This window comes from Brachyistius frenatus, unplaced genomic scaffold (genome assembly GCF_029030835.1).
Source record: "Brachyistius frenatus isolate BFR_SWC_R1_liver_20210118 unplaced genomic scaffold, ASM2903083v1 Contig_219, whole genome shotgun sequence".
Classification (NCBI taxonomy): Eukaryota; Metazoa; Chordata; class Actinopteri; family Embiotocidae; genus Brachyistius; species Brachyistius frenatus.
Window position 1 is genome coordinate 413,806 of NW_027210818.1, and position 17,704 is coordinate 431,509.

The 17,704-nt window shown below is 43.1% G+C and overlaps 1 protein-coding gene across 1 annotated transcript in view; it reads left to right on the forward strand.

The window, feature by feature from the left end:
• The first annotated feature begins 270 nt into the window (after window positions 1-270).
• The window catches only part of carmil2 (capping protein regulator and myosin 1 linker 2), a 47,919-nt gene continuing 30,485 nt past the window's right edge, over window positions 271-17,704 (forward strand). Inside the window, exons 1-24 of the mRNA XM_069719601.1 lie at window positions 271-448; window positions 4,527-4,630; window positions 6,025-6,075; window positions 6,260-6,319; window positions 6,577-6,698; window positions 7,400-7,497; window positions 7,618-7,688; window positions 7,775-7,848; window positions 7,924-7,999; window positions 8,184-8,272; window positions 9,035-9,129; window positions 9,441-9,527; window positions 9,788-9,897; window positions 10,809-10,886; window positions 11,069-11,145; window positions 12,421-12,525; window positions 12,840-12,909; window positions 12,996-13,077; window positions 14,808-14,904; window positions 15,723-15,777; window positions 15,995-16,167; window positions 16,462-16,530; window positions 17,011-17,104; window positions 17,611-17,697. Coding sequence (XP_069575702.1) covers window positions 421-448; window positions 4,527-4,630; window positions 6,025-6,075; window positions 6,260-6,319; window positions 6,577-6,698; window positions 7,400-7,497; window positions 7,618-7,688; window positions 7,775-7,848; window positions 7,924-7,999; window positions 8,184-8,272; window positions 9,035-9,129; window positions 9,441-9,527; window positions 9,788-9,897; window positions 10,809-10,886; window positions 11,069-11,145; window positions 12,421-12,525; window positions 12,840-12,909; window positions 12,996-13,077; window positions 14,808-14,904; window positions 15,723-15,777; window positions 15,995-16,167; window positions 16,462-16,530; window positions 17,011-17,104; window positions 17,611-17,697 — 2,052 coding nt within the window. The 5' untranslated portion in view covers window positions 271-420. The remainder of the gene's footprint in view (window positions 449-4,526; window positions 4,631-6,024; window positions 6,076-6,259; window positions 6,320-6,576; window positions 6,699-7,399; window positions 7,498-7,617; window positions 7,689-7,774; window positions 7,849-7,923; window positions 8,000-8,183; window positions 8,273-9,034; window positions 9,130-9,440; window positions 9,528-9,787; window positions 9,898-10,808; window positions 10,887-11,068; window positions 11,146-12,420; window positions 12,526-12,839; window positions 12,910-12,995; window positions 13,078-14,807; window positions 14,905-15,722; window positions 15,778-15,994; window positions 16,168-16,461; window positions 16,531-17,010; window positions 17,105-17,610; window positions 17,698-17,704) is intronic.

The following is a 17,704-nucleotide window of genomic DNA, read 5'->3' on the forward strand; positions in this document are numbered from 1 at the left end:
CTGCTCAGATTTTCTCCATTTTCACTTTAATCGTGACTCACAATATGCAACAGGATGTGTATGTTCATGAGCAAAGATTGTGCATGATGAGCCAGAGAAGGTGACGTGTGTGTGTGTGTGTGTGTGTGAGAGAGAGAGAGAGAGAGAGAGAGAGAGAGCGAGCACAGGCAGGGTGGAAAAGAAAAAGGTGTTTATCGTCAGATGTGTATCAGAAGAATTTTGGTGTCGGTGGTTGGTGTGTTTGTTCAGCCTGTAACGTTCCTCCTGTGCTTCTCTTCTCTGGAGGAATCGTGCTGGTTGTCTGGTGATTACTTCTTCACATCCATGTGTCCCTCCGTGATCTGTCCTTCTGTGTTGACCGTGTGGACGCTGGACGAGCAGCAGAGGATCTCAGCCTGACGGTTTACTGAAGCGTGCAGGATGGACGCCGTCTCCCAGAACCTGCAGGGTGAGATCAGACATTTCAACAGTTCATCCGTTTATATTGGAGACGGAGGAGCAGGCGAACAGCTGAAAGGTCCGTATGTGTGATTTTTAGAGCCACTGGCCACAAATCACACAGTTATGTGTGAGTCTCACTTCCTGCTTTGTTCAGGTCCACATCATTAAAACTGATTGAGTTAGAGAGGAGCTCCTTCAGCTTCAAACTCACTGAACTTGAGTTGTACTTTATTTTACTAAGACAGAGAGGGGACACCAAACACCGGAGGAATATTTGTTTGATAGTTTATGATCTAAAACAGGGAGAAATGCTCACATTATCCTAAATGAAATTTAGAATTTCAATAAATTTCAATTCCGAATAAATAATAATAAAGAATAAATAAATAAATTTCAATACCGAAAACACAAACGGAAGCTAAAGACTTTTACTTCTTCATCATATAAGGAAACAGTTTGTGACTGAGGAAGATCGCTGTTCACCTTCTGTAGAATAAATAAGTATATAATTCATATCACAGAGAGACATCACGCTTGTCTGGACTGAAGTCTGCCTTCACAAACATCCGTTGATCTGCAGACTTTAGTTTTCTCATTACAACGTGTGAGGGAGAGTTTTTATGTCGTCAACAGCTGAGTTTCCACTCTGACAGTAAGAGACACCGAGAAGAAGGAAACGTGACTCAGTCTAAGGTTTTATTAACGAGAGAGATCAGAGAAATAGGATTCTGTCAGTGTCTCTGTCAACCTGCCATCTGTTGGTAGAAGAGGAATTTATAAAGAACAGATTTCTTTAAAAAAAAACCAAAAAAAACTACTGGACAGAAGAGACGTGTCCCTGAACAACATGACAGCTGTTAAAATAGTGAATATTCAGGGTTGCAGACAGAATTCCTCCTTCTGCATTACAAATCTAAGTTCATTCAACTGAAGTTGAATAATTTTTCCAAAGTACTTTGATGAGTTTTCAAAATGTGACACAAAGTTAAGGTAAAAAAAACAACAACAAGAAAACAAGTTAAATAAACTAAGTTTCCTGTGGACGGTTTATTTGACGTCGTCTCAGTTCCTTGTCTGTCAGTACAGTAACAACATGTGAGGCTGGCTGGTTCATTTATAAGTAATATGGACTGATTTCAATATCGACCTTCATTTTTATTATGAAGAAGATGATTTGATTGGACGTCTGTTAAAGACACAAGTTTCCATCATGTTGGTTTTCTTCAATCTAATGAAGGAAGTTTTAAATGTGATGAGATGTTAGCTTTGCGTGCATGAAGGAATGTTTTACAATGTTTGTTTCATGGATTTCAATTTAGTATTCATTTCATTTCACTGCATTTAAAGTAATAAAACTAAATACAAAAGCAACAATTAAAGATTACAAAAAAAAAATCTGAAAACAAAAAAGAAGTTCGTCATAATGAGTCTGAAACTGTATTGGTGATATTTATTTGCTTATTCTCAGCTCCTTTCTGTCAGCTTGTAACAAGTCAGGAGTTAAACTGTTTCTAAACGGCATATTTTGAAAAAAACAAGATGTATTATTTCACCAGTTTATGACTGAGAGTCTTCGGCTGTGTGACTTTAAATTTTCAGCTCCAGTATATTTGATTATCTTAGCTTCCCTCTTTGAGAGTTTGGTGACTCGGGTTCACCAGACTGAATTAAGACCATTAGAAAACCGGATTGAACTGGATTATATAGTTACACAACCCGTGTTATCCCACACAGTGAACCTCTCCCCATCTTCACTGCTGACAGACTCTGCTGTCTGTGATGCTCTTTTTAAACCCCAATATGTCACTGATTTGTTGTCAGTTAACCTAATTAGTTGGGAGATGTTCCACCAGGTTGGTTTTTTTGTAGCATTTCACAACTTTTCCAGTCTTTTGTTGCTCCTGTCTCAACTTTTTGGAGATGTGTTGCTGCCATCAAATTCAAAAAGAACATATTTTCCATGAAACAATTTGCATTTACATGATTTGCAAATCATTACATTATTATTATTACATTTCATTTAGCTGATGCTTTTATCCAAAGCGACTTACAATAAGCGCATTTCAACCATGAGGGTACAAAACCCAGAACAACAGGAATCAAGAAAATACAATTTTCTTCAAGAAAGCCAAACTACAAAGTTCTATCAGTAAGTTCCATTTTAAGTGCTACTATGTCGAGCTGCGGCATTCTGGATGAGCTGCTGAGGTCAGATGGTGCTAACAGGTAGACCTGCCAGGAGGGAGTCACAGTAGTCTAGATGTGAGATGACCAGAACCTGGACCAGAGCCTGGACCAGAGCCTGAATGACAGAGCCGAGAGAGTTGGTGTACAGAGAGAAGAGGAGGGGACCCAGGACGGAGCCTTGAGGGACACCAGTAGTGAGAGGACAAGGTTCAGACACAGATCCTCTCCAAGTTACCCGGTAGGTGAGGTCGTTGAGGTAGGATGAGAACAGGGAGAGAGCAGAGCCTGAGACACCGAGGTCCTGAAGGAGGAAAGAAGGATCTGGTGGTTCACTGTGTCCAATGCAGCAGAAGGTCCAGAAGGATCAGGACAGAGGACAGAGAGGCTGCTCTAGCAGTGTGAAGCTGCTCAGAGACAGAAGGAGGACCGTCTCTGTTGAGTGGTCTGTTGAAACCAGACTGGTGGTCAAGAAGGTTATTATGGTGGAGATAGGAGGAGAGTTGGTTAAAGATAGCTCGCTCCAGAGTTTTAGAAACAAAGGGAAGAAGAGAGACGGTCTGTAGTTGTTTACTTCAGACGGGTTGAGGGGGGTTTCTTCAGGAGAGGGTTCACTCTCTCCTTCAGAGAGTTCAGGAAACAGACCGTTGACAGAGAAGTGTTGATGAGAGGGAGAGAAAAGGAAGAAGGTCAGGAGCAATAGACTGGAGAATGTGAGATGGGATGGGGTCAAGGGGGCAGGTGGTTGGGGGGGTGGAGGTTACCAAGGTGACAACTTGATTGGGAGACGGAGGGGTGAAAGAGGAAAGTGAAGGGGATGAAGATGATGGAAATGTAGTTAGAGAAGATGGATTAGAAAATGAGGAGCGTATGTCATCAATCTTTTTAGTAAAGTAGTTGACAAAGTGGCTCGGTAAAAGAGTGGAGGGGGGAGGAGGGGTCAAAGAGGTTGGAGAAGATGGAGAAGAGCTTTTTGGGGTTAGAAGATGAGGATTGACTTCTGGTTAGGTAGAAGGAGCTTCTGGCTGCAGAGAAAGAGGAGAGGAGAGATTGATAAGTGAGCAGGTCGTCAGGGTGGTTAGATTTTCTACATTTCCTTTCTGCTGCTCTCAGACAACCACGGAGCTGGGGAGGACTGGGGGACATGGAGGAGGACAGAGACAATCAAGAGAGGAAGACAGTAGAAAGGAGAGTGTCTGTGGCTGAGATAGGATGCATGAGGGAGAAAGAGTCAGTTGAAGGGAGGGAAGATAAAACAGAGAAGGGAGAGAAGAGGGAGAGAGGAAGGAGACAGGAGTGAATGTTGTGACGGACAGGTCCAGAGTCTGTTGATGTGGTCAGGTTGTCAGTTTGAGAGAGTCAGAGATAAAGAAGTGGTCGGAGACATGAAGTGGAGTTACAGTGAGGTTAGATGTGGAGCAGTTTCTGGTGAAATATAGTCCAGGTGGTTACCGGCTTTGTGAGGAGGAGGGGAAGGACTGAGTGAGAGAGCAAAGGAAGACAAGAAAAGTAAAAGGTCAGATGACTTCTCAGTCTGGATGTTAAAGTCATCGTGTTCTCTTTTTATTTACATTTTAAACAGCATCCCAACTTTTTGGGGGGGAACAGGGTTGTAATTAAGCAGCATATCATCGATTCTCCAACTCGACGCTCCACACAACTTCCCTTTGTCTTCGTTGGGCTCCTCGCTCCGTAATAAAAGCTGGAGCGGTAGAATTTATTTCTACAATAAGATGCAGCAGGTCCGTTCTTACAGATACTCTAGGCTGCTCACAGAGACAATCAGACTCCCAGATGTGCAGAACATCACGCAGAGGTCCTGTTGACCGTGAAGACGCTCCGAGTGGAGTGTGACAGGAACGTAACAGCGCTGCTGTCTGTGTTTGTGACCCTGAGAGCAGATGAGATCTCGGCGCTGCTGAAGCCTCACAGAGTCTGTCTGGTGACGCCGGTGGTCCTGAACCAGTCCAGTCAGCCAGGTGGCCGCTCAGCCAGCATGTTAATGGTGAGTAACACACACACACACACACACACACACACACACACACACACACACACACACACACACACACACACACACACACACACAGTCCACTCTGTGACTATAAGGGCTCTACTCACAACACTGTTTACTGTGCTCACTTTATATCGTCATGTGAATAAATAAGAGCACCCTGTGGAAGTTGGACATATTTCATCCTCCCTGAAACTGTCTACAGATAAAGGTGACAAACTCAGACTAATGTCACATAAAACTCATTTATTTAATTTTAATAATACCTTTTTTTTTTTTTTTAAATCTCATGGAATAAGTAAATACATTTATCACATCTTATAATATTATATCTGTATCTGTTAAAGCAACTATATTATCTGCATCCCTATCTGTACTTGGAGGGGCTAAAACCGGAAGTGGGTGGGAACTAACCTAAATAGATAAGTAATTAATCAAAATTTGCTAAATTAATCCATCAAACTAAAATCAGGTTCCAGTGATCAGAACCGCCTCCTTGATGGGTCTGATTCAAACCTCTGACATCGAGGCTCTGCTGTTCACTGTGCTGCTGAAGTGTGTGACGTCCTCATGCTGAGATCTAAAGAGCTCTGAGGCCTTCAGAGAAAAAAAATCGTGTCACGAGTTTGTCGGAGATTTAAAAAGATCTCCAGGTGATTAGAAATAAATGGTTCCAGTGTGAGGAGCATCATCTACAGCTGGCAGTAGACTGACTGCTGGAGCAGATTCAGACGCTTCGACGCACAAAGAGTCTCCGAGAAGACAAAACCTTCATCCAGGAGTAAAGAGCACATAGAACATTAAACCTACTGATATTATAGCTGAATAAATGATAGAAAAACATACTTTGTTGAACTCAAAGTGAACTTGACCTTCAACCTTCAAAATCTAAATTTAACATTTGTGACAAATTTGAAGAAACTTTCTCCAGGCATTCCTGAGAAATTGCATTTACAGGCATGTGTTAATGTGAGGTGGCAGTGACCTTTGACCTTTAACCACCAAAGTCTTATCAGGTCATCGTTGGTACTAACTGATGTTTTGGCCAAATTCACTCACAGTGTTCTTCATATATTACAATCACAAGAACAGGACAGATGAGGGGAACATGAGGTCACAGAGGTCACAGAGACTTTGAACTTTGACCTCTGTCCACCAAACTCTAATCAGTTCATCCTTGAAGCCGAGCGAACGATTGTGTCACATTTGTGTTACGTAGCTTTACCTCGTTGACATGGTAACCTCCTTAAGTCTCTGAGAGAAAAAAAAAAAAGGCTCGAGACTCTTGAGCTACACAAAATGACCAGAAACTCATGCAACCACCATGTAACTCCAGTGGGGGGCGCTGTGGGTCTGTCAGCTCTATTGATGTCTGTCTGTCTCAGGTACTGAGTCTATGGAGAGGTTACCTGGTGATAAGCAAGCAACCTGTCAGGGTGAGTCACTACTCAAACCAAAGCTCCGCCCACTCCCTGCTTTGTATGACAAGATTTGAAAATATGCAAGTTTAATTTTCTCTGATAACCTGCTCTGGATCCTCTTCACTGTGTGTGTGTGTGTGTGTGTGTGTGTGTGTGTGTGTGTGTGTGTGTGTGTGTGTGTGTGTGTGTGTGTTTGCAGGTGGAGAGTGCATTCAGCTACCTGGATATTCGCTCCATCAGCATTCACGGTCTCACGCAGGTACGCCATCACTGTGAATCTGATCAGAGTCAAAACTGTTTATTATGTTTGCCCATATTTCTTGGATTCACTTTATCAAACATGTTTTATTCTATTTGTTTATTTTTGCTCTAATGTTATATATATAAAAAACGTCCTGCTATTTAAAATGATTTAAAATAGCAGGTTAGAAATATGCAGGAGAAATAATGTGATTTTAGATTTATTTTGCTGACGTGTTTGTCCGGAGAGTCACACGTGTGCGACGTGTGTTGCAGGTTGCCTTGGAGACCGACATACAGACTCTGTGCTTCAGTGTGCTGCACGCTCCAGATCTGGAGGCCATGATCAGTCACATGACCGCCTCTCTGAAGAGGGTCTTCCCCGATTCGTCCCCGGGGTGAGTGAGGTGTTGTTCCGCCGTGAAGCTTCGGCGCTTCCTGTCAGAGATTCTCCATGTTTGTGTGCGACTATGATATAAATATGTTGGAGGATGGTGTTCGACACTCGGCTGTAAAACCTCCTGCAGCTCTGCTGGGTTGAGATCTTTGAGGGAGTCTCAACATTTCCTTCAGAACATCAATATTCAATGTTTCTGCTCTCTTTTTTTTCCTCTTTGAGTTGTCCACCAGTCTGTAAATCAAAACAGTAACTTTAATCCTGCCATCAAACATATTCAGCACATATTTAAACTAAGAACCATTTGATTTTAATGAGCTTTCCTTCAGCACCAGCAGGTTAAGTGAGGTCATGTAACTCTGGTCTGTAGCTGTATGAGGGATGAACCGAGCTCATGATATTAGCTGAGTGCGAGTCTTATGATGTGTTCCAGATGTTGTTTTTGACAGAGGACACAAAAACACGTTGATTTCTGGGTAAAATAATTATAACTACAGACATTATTTCCAGTCAGTGAGTGTCAACACTACTCTGTCAAAATTCAAGTACTAACCTGTAAGAGCACTATTAGTGAGGGAAGTACATCATCTGGAACACAACGTTAGTGTTTACAAGTGAATTTTAAACATGATGTCTCTGTTGGTTTGATGATGTCAGCATGTCAGTCTCCCACCTTAAACTTGTGGCCCCTTCGATCTTCAGGAAGCTGTTGAAGACGATCCCGACTGATCTCCAGGAGAGACTCCTCTCGCTGACGGCCGTGATCGAACAGCAGCTGGACGGTCAGATGGGCTCCTGCGGTACGTCACCGTCACTCTCTCGTTAAAACGTGTCATCACCCGGCGTGAACGTCACCTCTGGGTCGGATCGAAGGACATCAGGTCACGTGATCACTGACGTGTTTGCATGTTGCCCTGCAGGAGGATTCTCTGACACGTATGCTGCTTTGTGTGATTTCAACGAGATGCCTTTTAGAGAAGAGATCCAGTGGGTGAGTCGCAGCGTCAAACACTTCAACACACGAACCTCCTCCGTTCTGTCGTCAGCTGTCTAAGTGACGGCCGACTGTTTCCGCAGGACGTCGACAACATCTACCACGTCCACAACCGGAGACAGTTCAACCTGCAGGATTTCAGCCACTTGGACAACAGGTGGGATGCAGAGCAGGGCGTCTTCACCTGATCTCCCCTCACATCTGTCTCACACGGTCCTCTGTCTCCTCACAGGGACCTGGCGCTGGCCGTTGCAGCTCTGTCCTACAACCGGTGGTTCACCAAGATCTACTGCAGAGACCTCCGACTGGTTCGCTCTTTCTCTCTTTGGGATGGTCGCATATTTATGCATCAGAACAGAACTCATTTCATACAACCGGGTTTCCAAAAGAAGTTGGGACAGAATGTGATGATCACATAAACCCATATTTAATTGAAAACAGATCAAAAGGCAACACATTAAACGTTGAAACTCTGTGTTTTTGTCGCTTCAGTCAGTGGACGTCCAGCAGCAGCTGGCCTTCCTGTTGTCCAGCTCCCCCAGCCTGCAGGAGCTCTCGCTGGAGGCCTGCGGACTCAAGCTGTGAGTTTGTGTGTGAAAGTAAAGCAACGCTTCCTAGCAGGGAGCGTTCTGCCTGTTTCCCCCAGTGCCTGCGTGAAGCTCTGGTTTCCTCCCACAGTCCAAACACACGTCTGTTCGGTTAACGGCTGCTTGTCGGATGTCTCCAAAAAACTTCTGTCGTTTCTGTGAAATGGACCAGGAGAGGCAGAGTTAGTTGAAACTAAAGGAACTCAGAACTGTGCGCATGTTTAAGGAGCTGAAATTATAGTGAGGATGCTTCTAAAGATTATTTTTTTTTAAGTGAAGAGCTTAAAATTGATCCATTAACTTGATAAAAGTGCAGAAAAATAAAAACCTCATCATATGAGTGTTTGACGTGAGGACAGAACCAGCTCTTCTCGTTCTTCAAGGTCTTCAGGCAGGTGGTTCAGCATGTTGGACGTCTGTCTGCAGGTCTTCTGTGGACTCAGTCTGTCTCCTGGTGAGATCCAGACCGACTCCCTGAAGTGGAGATCAGAGCTGCGATGGTTCAGACCGTCGGCTGCAGGACTCTTTGTTCTTTATGACTCCGGCTGAACGTTTGGACTCGTTGTCCTGCTGCAGAAAGAATTTGGGACCAATCAGACGCCTCCGTGATGGTATCAGACGGAGGATCTGAACATTTTCAGTATTAAAAACCTCTGTGTTGCTGGATACCTCCAGGAAAACGTGTTCACGTGTGAATCAAAGCAGCTGCTTCCAGTTCATGATCGATCGAGAAGTGACTGTTTCATTCTGCTGCAGAGACTTTGCAGTGAAAATGGCGGCGGCCCTCCGAGAGCCCACCTCCTCCACCCTGCGGTCCATCAACCTGTCGGGAAACCAGATCGAAGACAAAGGTGCAGTTCTGATGAATCACATCGGAGGGATACGAACACACGGCAGCAGACTGACGGTTCATCTTCAACCGAGCGGCTGAAGTTCTCCTTTCTGATCATTACACTTCTAATCTGTGGGGATCAGAACACACACTGGGTTTTACACATGTTGTGTGTGTGTGTGTGTGTGTGTGTGTGTGTGTGTGTGTGTGTGTGTGTGTGTGTGTGTGTGTGTGTGTGTGTGTGTGTGTGTGTGTGTGTGTTGTGTTTTTGTTAGGTTAGGTTATGTAGTTACTTTATTAATCCCCGAGGGGAAATTTTTTTATTCCTAGGTGTGATAGCTCTCAGTCAGGAGTTGGAGAATCTGGATGACGGACTGAAGCACCTTTCTCTGTCGCGGGTGTCAATGACTGCGAGAGGTACACACACACACACACACACACACACACACACACACACACACACACACACACACACACACACACACACACACACACACACACACACACACACACACATTGACTGGACAGTGTGTTTCTGTTTTTCCTCCTCAGATTGAATGAGGACAGAATGTGCTGTGATTTTATGGATCTTTCGGTAACACGATCATCATTTGACCTTGTCTGTGTCCTCTCTGTCCTCCTTGTCCTCTCTGTCCTCTGTGTCTTCTGTGTCCCAGGTCTCGGCTGTCTCAGTCAAGTGTTGTCCTCCAGTCAGCTGTTCTCAGCGTCTCTGACCCACCTGGACCTGTCCGGTAACCCCGGCAGCCTGGTCACCGAGGAGGCCACGGTACGCCGATGTGTGTGTGTCTGTCCCGTCAAGTCATGTGGATTTTATACACAAAGAGTACACGCATGGTTATACAACACACACACACACACACACACACACACACACACACACACACACACACACACACACACACACACACACACACACACACACACACACACACACACACACATCCAGAAGTGGAGCTGTAGTGGAGAGGTTGGGGAGAAATCCCAGCATGGACCTGATGGTTAGAATCTAAACATCTAGAGTTGTCAGTCACGTCACAGAAAACATCCTGGAAACCTGGAAAAGGATTTCCTGATGAAATGTAGGAACACCGTACGAGTGTTCGTAGTTCCAGGATTTTTCGCTGAACGTATTTTTAAGTTTGGACTGTAGTAGTAGACTGTACTGATCGTGGTTTTATTGTTTAGGTTTGTGTGGATGCAAACAAAAACTGTCCAATAATTTCTTTTCATAGCGGACATCACTTTATAAGACTAATAAATGTGTCCAACATTCAAAGGGACCCTTCACGCTGGTTAACTCCTGCAGAGATCAACCTTGTTCATGTCAGAATTCCGTTTATTGGCTGTTTTTGCACACCAGGACTTTGCTCGGTTCTGCAGCAGCTCTCAAGACACGTTCAACGACAGACATTAAAGGAAATAAAGTCTTAAAAATAAAAGAATACATATCCCAACGCTGCTGTGAGACTCACAACTGTGGAATTAACTCACTTAAACTCAAACTGCAGCAACCCATGTCTCAACCACTGAAACACATACTACACAGTATATGTATACATTGTGTGTGTGTGTGTGTGTGTGTGTGTGTGTGTGTGTGTGTGTGTGTGTGTGTGTGTGTGTGTGTGTGTGTGTGTGTGTGTGTGTGTGTGTGTGTGTGTGTGTGTGTGTGTGTTGCAGTTTTTCTTCATGTTCCTGTCCAGCATGAACTCTCTGTCTCATCTGGACCTCAGTGACACCAGCTGTCCTCTGGACACGGTCAGTGGTTTTAAAACGCTTCTTTCTTTTGTTTCTTGGATTTCATTGAAGGATAAAAGTCAGACATTTTGGAAAATGGTCACCACGGTGCAGTTAGTGTTGGAGCCACGTTTGAAACTATTCTGCCTCCAGAAGCAGCAACTCAGTCATCACGTCTCCGTCTCTGTAACCGTCTCTTGCAGCTGTTTGTGTCGCTGTCTGCTGGATGTTGTTACAGACTGAAGCACCTGAACTTGGCCAGGAATCCTTTCAGCCACAGGTCAGCTGCTCCGTTCCTCTTCAGTCTGTGTCTGCAGTGTTTTTATGAGACCTGTGAATGATCTCTGCACTGGTCACGCATGGATTCATCATTATAGACTCATTACTTCTGCATATGTATTTCTGCACACGTGTCATGGATGATGTATGAACACATCACTCCGGCCGTCATTAGTTTTGTGGAGTTTGTACTGTATGTATTTAATTCTTCAATAACTGCTATTTGTTTTTTATCTGTTTACCTTTAGTATAATTGGTTTAATTTACTGCAGAGACAGAAACAAATAACTGAGAGTCATTCTGATAATTCATTCAGTCCATGACATCCAAAGCATCAGCTGACAGGAAGTTGTTCACTTCTCTCAAATATAAAAGTTTATATGTTGTTATGTGAATGAATGAAAGCTTTAATACCAATACGTGGATTCACTTTTTTCAAAGAGCATCAACAGCAACTAACATAATCATAAATATGAGGTTATCAAGGTGTCAGTGTGTCCGTCTGTGGTCGTCTGAATTTTTAATAAACATAAAACAATAGATATAAAAGCTGTGTGACATTCAGCCAAATAAAGTCACATCAGTAATTAACAGGTATGCTAAATAAATACACCCTTTATTACAAGTGACGTAAACTCACATGGGTAAAACATGTAATACTTTAAATAGCCACCAGAGGGCGTTGTAAGACAACAACAGTCCACAGTTTGCTATAAACCTCATAAGAGCAATAATGTCTGACTGACCCCTGAAGCTGGACTGTAACATTAACACAACAATAAATACAGAACAGAAACACAGTACATGTTTAACACAGCAGCTTCCCGTCATGCATCAGTCTGTGAGCTGAGAACACATTCTACTGATGACATGCTCTTTTTAAAATTACACAAGCGTTTATTCTCTTACTGCTTCTACACGATTCATCATCACACAGATGCTCACGAGAACTGAGGTGGAAGCGTTATAATTTTTAAAAGAAGTGGTGATATTAACCAAATTGATATCAGCCCTGTTTAGAAAATGTTAGCATGCTCATATGCTATCTGGAAAACATCAGCTTGTTGTCAATATTAGTCTGCGAACATCCTGTTGTTGAAAAAATAAATAATAATAATTAAACATTTTATTCTGTAATGGTTAAAATGATCAAAACAACACATCGACAGAATAAAATGTACTGTAACTGTATTTACGTCTGTCTGTGTGTGTGTGTGTGTGTGTGTGTGTGTGTGTGTGTGTGTGTGTGTGTGTGTGTGTGTGTGTGTGTGTGTAGAAAGGTGCGGGATGTGACCAGGAGCATTCGGGAGTTCTTCAGTCAGAGCTGTGAGTTAAAGTATGTTGGCCTGTCTGCAACCAAACTACCTGCACAAGCTCTCAGGTGTGTTTACGCCCCACAATATGTGTTATATATATATATATATACTGTATGATATATGTTATGGAAAAATAAGATGAGACACATTGAAAAGGATCAGCGTATTTTGGGGATTTTTTTTCAAATCGCGATAGCGATGCAAACATGATTAACTGGCTGACAAAAATATCTTCCCTTTAATATCTGCTGCATTCATTTCTGTTGTCCCTCCACACTCCCACCACGCTGTAAGCATTTCAGCACAGCCTGAGAAATAGGAAGTCTGTTTATGTGTCCACGTGCATGATGTTACATCGATATGTTTTGTTGTGTTGCAGGTTGTTGCTGCAGGGACTGGCCACCAACACTCGTCTGTTTGGGCTGGAGTTGGACCTCAGCAGCTGTGAGGTACAATACACACCTTTATAATACACACATGCAGAGAAAAGAAAAACACCTTTTATGATAATATATGTGTGTGTGTGTGTGTGTAGCTCCGCTCAGCGGGGGCGCAGGTGATACAGGAGCACATCTCTGAGGCGACAGCCATCAGCAGTCTGGATATTTCTGATAACAGTAAGTTAAACCACGTTACGCAGTTAGGTAATACGATACTTTACAAGATGATAAGTTACAGTACGTTACGATACGATACGATACGTTACGATACATTACGATACGATACTATACAATACTTTACAAGATGATAAGATACAGTACGTTGCGATACGTTGTGATGCGATGTTACGATACATTACGATACGATACTATACAATACTTTACAAGATGATAAGATACAGTACGTTACGATACGTTACGATATGTTCCGATACGTTACGATACGTTGTGATGCGATACGTTACGATATGTTACGATACGTTGTGATGCGATACGTTGTGATGCGATACGTTACGATATGTTACGATACGTTGTGATGCGATACATTACGATATGTTGCGATGCGATGTGTTACGATACGTTGTGATGCGATACGTTATGATATGTTACGATACGTTACGATACGTTGTGATGTGATACGTTACGATATGTTACGATACGTTGTGATGTGATACGTTGTGATGTGATACGTTACGATGCGATACGTTACGATGTTACGATACGTTACGATACGTTGTGATGCGATATGTTACGATACGTTACGATACGTTGTGATGCGATATGTTACGATACGTTACGATACGTTGTGATGCGATATGTTACGATACGTTACGATATGTTACGATACGTTGTGATGCGATACGTTACGATACGTTACGGTACGTTGTGATGCGATGTTACGATACGTTACGATACGCTGTGATGCGATGTTACGATACGTTGTGATGCGATATGTTACGATATGTTACGATACGTTACGATACGTTGTGATGCGATGTTACGATACGTTACGATACGTTGTGATGCGATGTTACGATACGTTACGATACGTTGTGATGCGATACGTTACGATACGTTACGATACGTTACGATATGTTACGATACGTTGCGATGCGATACGATACGTTGCGTTACGATACGTTACGATATGTTACGATATGCTACGATACGTTACGATACGTTATGATACGTTACGATATATTGTGATGCGATGTTACGATACGTTGTGATGCGATACGTTACGATACGTTACGATATGTTACGATACGTTGCGATGCGATACGTTACGATACGTTACGATACGCTACGTTACGATACGTTACGATATGTTACGATATGCTACGATACGTTACGATACGTTATGATACGTTACGATACGTTACGATACGTTACGATACGTTGCGATACGTTGCGATGCGATACGATACAATACTTTGCATTTTTTGACAAAACATAACATTATTCCTAAAAAAAACCTGTGTTTGTGTGCCATAATTAACGATGTTTAAATAAAAAGGTCTTCACATAAAAATAGACGATACATTCCAACGCGTAAGACATACGTGCACAAATGAGACGACACTCAGCTTAAAGAACTAGCGGTGTCTACAAGCTTTAAAACGTACTCGAGCACAGCCAGTCTATGAAGCATCCAGCACAGTGCACAATCTAAAAATACATCTTAGGTATTGCGCCTATTGCATAATAATATTGCACCATTAAGGACGACACTTTAGACAACAGATTACACAACTATTCCATCCTAACAGAGTCCCTTGTTCAACGTGTTTTTGATTGATACCACTGTGCATGTCAGCTGAATAAGGAGCTGCGGCCGCTGGACGCTCCGTTTATTTCAGGAAGTTGAGAAGAAAGAGACTCATTTGAAATAATCTGTCTGGTTTCAGGTTTTGAGAATGACATGGTGACTCTGGTTCTGTCTGTCGGTCGCTGTCGGTCTCTTCGACACCTGGCGCTGGGGAGGAACTTTGCCATGAAGTCCAGGTCTGGTGAACATCACACAGACGCTTTTAATCAGCTCGTTACACTGAAGTTTAAAATTTAAACGTCACTTAAAAGGAGTCATTTGAGGTGCACAAAGTAAATATATGTATGAATGTACTTTTCATATGATGGAAATATGTGACTAAAACTGTCCAGCTGCCTGAATCCAGATGTGAGAAAGTCCCATTGTGCTTTAAAGTGCTGGTTAGACCGTCTGAAACAGACCACTGGAGTTATTATTTGTATGATTCAGAGCGGTTGGAGGGAAATCTGGGACACAGCGAGGAGGCGTTTGGACCTGTCAAATGTGTTTTGTGGTCTTTTCAACCCTGGGTTTTGCCTTTCAGGGGACAAACAAGTTGCCCTTACAATGTATTTGGCAGTAGATGCCAGGGTCTCGTGCAACTTAAGAGGAAGCAGACAAAGCTGCGATAACTACTGCAAGCTGCTCTGCATATTTATGGAGAAGAAATCATTTCATCATTTTTACAGGCAACAATATTTAATTTGGATAGAAATGAGAAGATGCTGTGATATCAGCGAAGGACTCTGGTGTTGGTCACTGAAGTATCAGTGAAACCAAATGTGCTTTTCAGCATATTAAATGAAAAATAGGCCTCAGATTGCATTTTGATGTATTTTTCAGAAGAAGTCTCATCATCATGTGTTGTTTGCTCGGTTAATATAAATGTATGTATTTAAATATAACAGACCGGGCTTTTAAAACTGTTGCATCCATGTGTGTCGTCATGTTTCCTCATTTCTGTTTCTGGTCTTCTCTCCTTCGCTCCACGCTTCATGATCTCTCTGCCTGCCAGAGCTCTCAGTGATGTTCTTCATCGTATCGCTCAGCTCATCCAGGATGAAGAGTGTGTGAGTGACACTTCCATTAATATCAGTCTCTCATTTCAGCAAAATGATGCACATTCACTGATTTATTTACACAACATGAGTGGAATCTGTCTCAGTTTTGGACATTGAGCACTGTGTGTGTGTGTGTGTGTGTGTGTGTGTGTGTGTGTGTGTGTGTGTGTGTGTGTGTGTGTGTGTGTGTGTGTGTGTGTGTGTGTGTGTGTGTGTGTGTGTGCAGCTCTTGCAGTCGCTGTCCGTGTGTGACTCCAAGCTGAAGGCAGGCATGCACATCCTGCTGAGCTCTCTGGGTGGCCAAGCTGCTCTGGCTGAACTGGACATCAGTGGAAACAACATCGGAGACACCGGAGCCAAAATGCTGGCCAAAGCCCTGATGAATAACACCAGACTGAGGTGCACACACACACACACACACACACACACACACACACACACACACACACACACACACACACACACACACACACACACACACACACACACACACACACACACACACACACACACACACACACACACACACACACACACATATACACACACACAACAATCTAGCCAAAGAGTTGGACACACAATAATTAGAGGCAGATTGATCCATTTTGATCTTATTTTATGACACTGTGGTGTCACTCTTTGAGGTGTGATCGCTGCATGTGAAGCTCAACTGACCTCCGTTTCTCTTTCAAGGACATTGACATGGGACAGAAACAATGTGACTGCCAGGGGTTTGCAGGATGTGGCAGATGCTTTGGAGAGGTCATAAACACACACACACATACACACACTAAAGTCCTGTTCTGCTATTTGACTTCCAGATATTGTAGGACTTTGCTGCTGAAGTCTTTATTTATTATTCATTATTATTATATAATTATTTGTTTTATTTTTTCAACGACAGGCTGCTGACTTGCTCATACTGGCAACAAGCTGATATTTTGCATGTAGCCTGTTAGCACGCTAACAATTTTTAAACAGAGATAAAGCCGAGGAGTTTAGGGGTCATCAACCAAAGTCAGACGATTATTATGGTTGTTACAATTCATCCTGAGTGGAACATGAATGTGTGCATTCAGCTGTTTGGAGCTATTAATGGATGGAAAATCAGAGAATCAACAAAGTCCAGGATCCATGGGAGACACGAATGTCTCTGCAGAACTATAATATAAAATATATAGTGTTTTGTTCTGCTCAGTTGTTTGGATGTACGTTGTGACGGGAGGCTTCTTTGTGCTGCAGGAACTTCACTCTACAGCAGGTGTCTCTTCCCCTGGCTGACATCACTCACAGTTACCGCAGCAACCCTGACAGGACGAGAGAGGCCCTGCACAAGGTGTGTGTGTGTGTGTGTGTGTGTGTGTGTGTGTGTGTGTGTGTGTGTGTGTGTGTGTGTGTGTGTGTGTGTGTGTGTGTGTGTGTGTGTGTGTGTGTGTGTGTGTGTGTGTGTGTGTGAGAACTGCTGTATACAGAAAGCCTTCCTCATTTGTCTTGTCTCGTTTCCAGCGTGCCGTCTTTCTGTGTGACTCAAGTTTCTACAGGTTAACAGTTTAGGTGTTTTTATGGTTGAATATTTTGTGATTTCATATCAGGACATCACAGAGGAAGTTAGTGTGTTGTACCTCTCTGCTGTCAGCATGCTGTCATCATGGTGGATGTAAAGTATCAGCTGAGGTTCAGTGAAGGTCACAGTTCGATTTAGGCTGTCCACAATCAGTGACCGTGTGTGTGTGTGTGTGTGTGTGTGTGTGTGTGTGTGTGTGTGTGTGTGTGTGTGTGTGTGTGTGTGTGTGTGTGTGTGTGTGTGTGTGTGTGTGTGTGTGTGTGTGTGTGTGTGCGCAGATTCAGCAGTGTTTAGACAGAAACAACCGGAGACAGTCTGACAGCAGTGAACTTCAGCAGGTGTTTAGAAGTCGCCGGCCCGAACAGGTAAGAA